This window comes from Adiantum capillus-veneris, chromosome 6, assembly GCF_014529385.1.
Source record: "Adiantum capillus-veneris isolate H3 chromosome 6, ASM1452938v2, whole genome shotgun sequence".
Classification (NCBI taxonomy): domain Eukaryota; kingdom Viridiplantae; phylum Streptophyta; class Polypodiopsida; order Polypodiales; family Pteridaceae; genus Adiantum; species Adiantum capillus-veneris.
The window spans coordinates 158605302-158613162 of record NC_140936.1 but is presented as its reverse complement, the minus strand read 5'-3'; the positions used below and the strand labels follow the sequence as shown (position 1 = coordinate 158613162).

Here is a 7861-nt window from a genome sequence, read left to right as displayed (position 1 = left end):
CAATAGGCACTTCAGACAATGACCAAAGCAATTTTCTGTAAAAGAGAATTGTTGCAAGCTAAGTGGCATTCCACACGTAAGGGCTTTGTCTTAGGTTGCATGGTTGTCTCTAGAATTATAAGACCTTTAATTGAACTTCAATATGTTCCCATGTTGCCTTCTCCCTGATAAACTTATATATGGATGCACCTGGTCTTGCATTGCTAGTCCTACTCATGCCACTACATACTCTCCTTGCCTGCTGTCTGAGTACCTAATGTTCTCGTTGAATCAAGTACCTGCTTCAAATGATTTCAAAGCTCAGGAATCTGCTTAGTATCTTCCTCGCCCAAAATTGGTTAATGAATATAATAGCAGTTGACTAATTTATATCTACTACATAAAGCATAAACTCATGCCTGATCTCACATGTATACCAAACTGCAAGCCACACAATCCCAGCACATGTATCAACATACCAATCAACAACCATGCTATATTAAAGATCTAACAATCCATATTTGCCTAACTAGGTGCGCATCTACCATTCACTGTTTCGCAATGCTCAAGGACAAAAAACAATTGCCTTCCATTGAGTCAATCATTACTCCAAGATGCACCACTCCTAAGGGGTGAGTAATCTTGAATCACAAGATGCACACCCATCAAATCAATCATTCCATACTAAGAGATGCACAACTGGTAATCTTGAATCACAGGGTACAGTAATTCAGAAAAGTTTACATTCGAAGAGATCAAATTGCACAATGGGCAATGCCTCCTAGGTGTTAGGAGACCATGATCAACCATCAGTCAAGATGGTATGCCATTAGCAAAGACTTATTTATGAATAGCATTGCTAAACATAGCCGACACATGCTTGATGAACTTCATATGTGCATCATTACGGATAGCATTGACACATCCTTGACAAGCCTACCGTAATGATGCACCATCTCATCTCTGAGACTAAAACAAATATCTAAGAAGCAATCTTGTTGAGAAACATAAAGTGGCCGCAATAAATAACAAAAGCACCATTAAAAACAACTGACATTGCCAATGGTGTGCAACATCTCAGAAAATTCATTATCCAATCCACCAAAAGCACAGTCTACAATGCCAACCAGCACTTGCAGTCTTGTACCAAAAGAGACAAGAGAGTAGACATGAAAATGACCGAAGTTCCAGGGCTAGCATCACATTAGCAAATCATGCAGAAACTCTCATGTGATGAAAGCAAAACTCTCTGTAGTCCAAAACCATCCATCAGAACTCCAGAAATTTTCTGAAAGCTTTCAAAAACCTAGATATTACTCAAGAAGATGGACCAGGTGATAAGGAGCCTCCACGAGGTGACCTGCATAGGGAAAGAAGGAATACTTTAGTCATGCTAGAAAAACATATTATTAAGACATAGGCAGGAGTGAATATGACAAGGAAAGAATCTTCACTGAGAGATGAATACAAGTGAAGAGTCAAGAGTGCTAGAGCAACCCTGAAGAAGACCAGGGTTTGCATATAAAATCAAGAGGCCCTTAGGTGTTCACCAGAACTGTTGGAAGCTGAGTGTTGTTCACCACTAGCTTCCAATACTAGTCAACACAACTAAACATGAAACTTATATTTTAGGACGACAGCTCTTGAACACGAGCAAACACACCAAAAGACCTTAGCCAGTTATCCCGTTTTCAACCCTCAAGCACACATAGAGCACTAAAAAGGGTGGCACACACCACAATAGCAAAAAAGAGAAACCTTTCATGAGTGTGTCAACAGTCCTTAAAAAGGGGGGGAGAGACGGTATATACAGCACCAGTATGAATTCAAGGGGAGGGATGTTAAAAGAATACATCAAAAGATCGTCACTGACATCTACGAACCCACACCCTCAACTTTCCCTACACATTGAAGACCATGCACCAACCTGATACCAGCAAACTACAAATATACAGCACAGGCATTTCCTATGGTGCCAAGTTTCCGGTACGCTTCCAGTCTCTGGATCGTTGCTGACTTAAAATTCTTAAAATTGAATAAAAACAGTCTCTCATACATCTACCAAACCCATACCTAAGCAACATAATCACAAAACGAGAAGACCTACAAAACCAACCACAAACAGGCTTAAGAATTACCTACCTTTCCTCAGGTGTAAGGCTTGAATATGTCTTCTGCGCTGGATCTGGCACATCTCTAGAGTTGGATGGTGCTTGCCTCTGTCGGCGAGGAGGTGGAGAATGGGGGGACATCGAAGGCGAGGCATGCCTCTGCCGCCTGGGAGGGGGTGAACGGGGACTAGGAGACCTTGAAAGCGACCGTGAATCCCGATCCCGATCAGGAGACCTGTCACGAGCAGGAGACCTATCTCGCCCAGGAGACCTATCACGTACAGGAGACCTGAAATTTTTCAATGCACACTAAACATGAGATAAAGCAAGCAACGAAGTAGACCAAGTACACAGACTTGGTGCATAATTATGCAGAGAGTGAGAGCGGGAGGGAGACTCTTGTCAGTAGAGAAGCAGGCTACTGTGCCAAGCTACATGCACTCCCCATATGTCATTTTTAGGAGGTGGGGAGAATTTATTAAGCTAGAATAAGAGAGCAAACCTAAATTTGCTTTGCTGCTTGGTGGGAGGGCTAGGTTCTCGAGATTGAGGAGAGTATGATTTTTCTGCAGAGGCAGACCGCCTTCCACGCTTTCTGTGGCCGTCAGAATTTAAGTGGCCATCCTTCACTGGAGAACCCACTGGCTCACCTGCAGGGGAATGATCTCTTTCCTTTCTGTAAGGCTCTGGAGACCTTGAAATGCGACTCCTGCCTCTTGGAGGTGGAGACATTGACTCATACCTGTCTCTTCTAGATGGCCCATCATAGGATCTGCAAAAAAGCACATGAAATCACATCGTAGATGAGCCTAAAACCCGGTCAAATTACAAGCAGACCCACCACTCTCTTATACTCCATATTAATACCCTTACCATAAAGATATCACTTAATTAATGTGGGATTACCTTGAGTAACGACCATCCCTTGGAGATGGAGATCGATAACGTGGAGATCGCTGAGGTGAATATCCTGTCACAAAGCAAGCCACCTATCAAAAAAAAGGACAGTACTCACAGTACTTCTTCAAAAAAGAACCAACTGGCTACAGAAGAATTACCACGATATGGAGATCTCCTGCCACCACCATAACCCATCCGACCCCTGAAACCCAGAAGATAAATCGTAACAAATTGAGTTCCAGAAATAGAAAAAAATCTCGTATCTATTGACTACTGAAAGTGGAGATTGCACATAAAAGAATTTCATCATCCCAGTCCAGTACCATAGACCACATGCAATTATAAAACTCAAACTAAATTTCACTTTCATAAAAACATGAATTCAAGTTGAAACCTAAACATTAAGCTTGGCAGCAATTGTACATAAACAATAGGCATCTACAGTGAAAACAATCCTTTTTCTCTGAGCAGGAAAAGGGGCTGTACTCTGTTTACAGAAGAGACCTCTGAGATGCTCAATTGCCTATCACCTAGAGGAAGTATAAAAGCGCAATAAAAATGTGAGGGCTATCTGAAACTCATGGTGGCCTGTATGATGAGTGTCAAATGAACCACTGGGGAGGTGCATAATGCCGCGTGAAAACAATCTTCTTTTCATCCAATTAATAAGCTCAAAGATCCTGAATGTACCTTCCTCTTTCTTTTACCCGCATTTCTTCTGGCCTCTTTCTATTCTCTTCTGCAAATACAACAGTGATTTCGCGTCCCCCCAAAATCTGGCGATCCATGTATCTTCTTGCTTCAGCAGCATCAAGAGGATCCAAGTATTGCACAAATCCAAAACCTCGTGGCTCCCTGAAAATTATAAGACCGATCTTAATAAGCAAAACAAGCTACCTCAAATTTCTCAAGAGGACGGGAGTGAAACAAATACGAAGTTTCACAATCACGCTGAGAACCTGTCATGATCAACAAGATAATACCAGTGCAAAATCCACAATGTGACCACACAAGAAAGAGCTCGCATATGTACATACCGGACAACTACTTCCAATGATATGACTTGTGCATGCTTTATACACACAAGGAAAACCAGGCCGTGGGTTGCTGACCTTGCAGTGAAGTCAAATTTTGCGCCTCTTCAATTAAATGTAAAGGACTTCACAATCTTCACTTCAACAGAGACAACAACCCAGTTGAACTAAAACTTTGTGCTCCACTTTATAAATCTTCTCTTTAAGCATCTGCCACACTTCAGTTGTCAACCAATAGTATCTTCACCCTAACTTTTCTTCATGTCTTTATCTCTTGAGGCCTCCTGATGACTTTTCTTTGGGAACACTCATCTACAGCCTCAAAGAAGCCACAAAGTTAGGTGCCGCACAAATTGTGACAGACCGAGATGTGAGAGGTTTCTAGTCAGGGGCCATGCCAAGTATCTTCTCAGATGAAAATATGGTAAACATGTATTACTGAAATTAAAAAATATGTACTAAACTTAGTCACAAGTTAACTCTTATTCCTGTTGTTTTCAACTATTTTTTCTGAGAAAAACACCACTGTTGACTTTGATAAGTCAAACATGCACACATTGGCACCTGTTGGTGAGATTAAATGGATGCAAAAGCATAAGAATTTCTACATAGACCAATTCTACAGATGATGCAGACAGATCAAGAAGAGATCGAGAATTTCAAACCCACATCCAATACGTCAACCCTCCCAAGGTGAGTCTGATACATCATCAGGTAGATGTCCCATGCTTACATACTCACCCAGTGTAGTAATCTCTTGGCAGATACACATCGCGAACCCGCCCAAAACGCTCAAAAGGTATCCTCAAATCTTCAGGTCTGCAGAAAAAAGGCATCAATTATCAGTTCACAGAATACATTCCCCTAAAGAAATTAGCAGCAGTACCACTCTATGGTGATGGAGAGTGTAACAACGTACAAAAACATGGAAATACAGCTAGATACAACACGAGATACATATCAAAAGTTCTGGACAACATGCAGAAACAACTTAGAAGTGCGTATGACAAACAGTGACTCCAGGCACGTCAAATTCAAACCTGCTGCCTTTGGAGATGTTGCGCACTAAAAGACCACACGGAGCATCTCTGTGTCCTCCAAATCGACCGCGAGGAGGACTCCTCCCTCGGCCTCCGTAGCCCCTTCTGGGAGGGCTATAGCTAGGACTCCGTCGCCTCATTCTGCAGAAAAAACACAAGCACTGGCACATATTAGATCGAAAACCAAATTCTGACATGAAAGAAACTCCCAAAAACAGGTTTGCAACCTCAAATTAACTACAAACAGCGTAAGGCCAGAGACTGCAGTTCCTTATAAACAAAGAGAAACAACGCACCTTTTTACAGTAGGTTATGGCCAAATAACACTTTCGCACCTGCAAAAAAGAATCAATGAGTGAGCCAAGAAGTACAAAGATTCTGTTCACAATACCCGTAACCAGCCTCCAGGGAGTGTCCTATTGGATCAGTAAAGCACCGACAAATGTACCACTCAGAGAGCAAGCTTGATAAATAGGGCGGAAGAGCGGCTACAAGCACCCCGTGTGCTGCTACGTCTACGAGTATCCTCATTTTGAGAGACGAAACGAGCCGTGTATCAAAACTCTGACGCGTTTCACGCCGGTCGATTTTGGGCAATTATACAAAAGGATGTTGCACGCACAGACCGCTCAAATTGAATTCGATTGTAGGACAGAGACCGTCAAGAACCGCAGCGAAAGGAACAACGCTCCCCTTAGAGAGAGAGAGAGAGAGAGAGAGAGAGAGAGCGAGCGAGCGAGCATACCAGGCGCTGCGAGAGGGTGGCCCGACAATCGCTTCCTGTCTCAAGCTGTCTGCGACCCCTGCTTCGAAGACCTAAATATTACAGAGGAAGAGAACCCGCTTATCTTGCTAAACCCTCAAAAGAGAGAGGCCTCAATCGGACTTCCAAAGGGGGTGGGGGGGCCTCATCACTAAATGACACCTCCACATGGAGGTGGGATGTAGGCGTCGCGAGGCGGGTGCAATATGGGCCGTCCGATCGACATTTAAACTAGGTGTAAATTAAGCGTGAACTCGGAGATACGTGCACCACACCAAATTTGGTGTGAACACGGTGTGAACTGGGGGGGCCTGCACACCACACCAAATATGGTGTGAACTAAGTGCGAACTCAGTGTGAACTAGGTGTAAACTTGTCCGCGACGCCGTGATCTATAAACTTATCTCACACACACCTTCCAACAAGCGCGCGTTAGCCTAGTGGTTAGAGTCAATCCCGTGGGAGAGAGGGTAGTGGGTTCAAGTCCCGGATCAAAAGGTAGTGGGTTCAAGTCCCGAATCCGAGAAAGTGGGAATCTTTTGCATTCCGTAGGCAATCCAACGGTCATGATCAACCGGTGATCGTGAGCCATTGATCCCACCTCCAAATGGAGGTGTCAATTAGTGACGAGGGTTGGGGGGAGAGGGGGGGAGGGGGCTATCTAACACGGGCATTGAGGGGGTGGGATCTACGGTGGGATGAAGGAAAGCTATAGATCGTGGCAAAGTAATCTCCGGCGCGGCAAAGTAATCTCGGGTACCTGGTACCCGAAATTACTTCGCACCCGAGATTACTTCGCGGCTAACCCGACTCCCGTGTCCTATCCACGAGCACCCACGTGTTTATGTATGGGTCCGAGGGCATGGGATCTATGGTGAGAGCATCGAGCGCCGTAGATCTTGTCGGCACCGCAAAAAGTAATCTCGGGTACCCGATATTACTTTTGATCACATTTAGTATAGGAGTAATCTCGGACCCATACCATCACAATAAACACGTGGGTGCTCATGGATAGGACATGGGAGTCGCAAAGGTGAGGTCAAGGGTTCGAGGGTCGGCCACGAAGTAATCTCGGGTACAAAGTAATCTCGGGTACCCGAGATTACTTTGTCGCGTCCGATATTACTTTGCCACGATCTACGGCTCTCCTTCATCCCACCATAGATCCCATCCCCTCAATGCCCGTGTTAGATAGTCCCTGGGGGGGGTGGGGGGGTGATGTGGCGTCTCGTCACTATCTTACACGGGGTCAATGAGGGGGGACCTAAGCCCCAATTTGGGGGTGCGAAGCGGCTTTGATCTCAGCCGTCCGATCTTTGGTGAACTAGGGGATGAACTCGCGGCAAAAATGGTGCCTCTAGTTCACTCGTCTCATGGGGTGTGGGTCAAAACCCGAGGCCTCTCAGTTGCCACACGAATGCCCTACCACCACACTAGCGCATGTAGCTGCCCATGTTGGCATGGCACATGATCACACCCTAGTTTACGCGCCCTAGTTCACCCCAGTTCACTGCATGATCTGACGGTTGAGATTAAAGCCGCCTCGCCCTCCCAAATTTGGATCCCCTCTAAGCCATATGGCCGTGCCATATAGTGACGAGGGTTGGCCTACCTCAACATTATATACCACAGGGTCTTGAATGAACCCCAAGGAGTAGAATCTATGGCAAGCTCTATATGGAATGTCATCTTGTTCCCTTTTGGGAGGGAGATCCCTGGGAATGTCATTCGTAAATACATCTTGAAACTCATTTAGAAAACTAGAAAATTTTAACTCCTCTTTAGTTTCATTTTTAGCTTCATTAGGAACACATACACCTTTCTTAGACTCCTTGACAAAAACGATCTTACAAGAAAGAGAGCTTTTTATTACTTTGTCTAAAGTTTGAGTCTGTACAAGGGGTATAGTAGCGGATATAAGTGTTTTGGCACCATGTTGGTAGTCTTTTGACAGTTGCTTTGAGTAGTATTGTAAAGCCCTCCGCTTACAAAATAGGGTTTCCCATTGCTTCTTGTAACTTGTCAACAAAGTAG

At 44.4% G+C, this 7861-nt stretch overlaps 1 protein-coding gene across 1 annotated transcript; it reads right to left on the bottom strand.

Moving 5' to 3' along the window:
* Positions 1 to 1005: 1005 nt before the first annotated feature.
* LOC147456586 (serine/arginine-rich SC35-like splicing factor SCL30A) lies at positions 1006 to 5939 on the bottom strand. The gene is made up of 10 exons (XM_086515012.1): positions 5810 to 5939; positions 5361 to 5399; positions 5065 to 5205; positions 4766 to 4843; positions 3681 to 3845; positions 3149 to 3192; positions 2997 to 3060; positions 2593 to 2862; positions 2122 to 2379; positions 1006 to 1339 (listed from the first exon to the last, which is right to left on the bottom strand). The coding sequence occupies exons 3-10, from the start codon at positions 5202 to 5204 to the stop codon at positions 1297 to 1299; spliced, it is 1062 nt and encodes a 353-aa protein (XP_086371138.1). The 5' UTR covers position 5205; positions 5361 to 5399; positions 5810 to 5939; the 3' UTR covers positions 1006 to 1296.
* Positions 5940 to 7861: the final 1922 nt, after the last annotated feature.

What these genes read in the sequence shown, in the direction of transcription:
- LOC147456586 (XM_086515012.1), bottom strand. Translation starts at nt 5,204, where the DNA reads ATGAGGCGACGGAGTCCTAGCTATAGCCCTCCCAGAAGGGGCTACGGA. An exon ending in CGGGTAAAAGAAAGAGGAAG is followed by an intron (nt 3,193 to 3,680) that starts GTACATTCAGGA and finishes TCTGGGTTTCAG; the next exon opens with GGGTCGGATGGGTTATGGTG. An exon ending in CAGGAGATCTCCATATCGTG is followed by an intron (nt 3,061 to 3,148) that starts GTAATTCTTCTG and finishes GCTTTGTGACAG; the next exon opens with GATATTCACCTCAGCGATCT.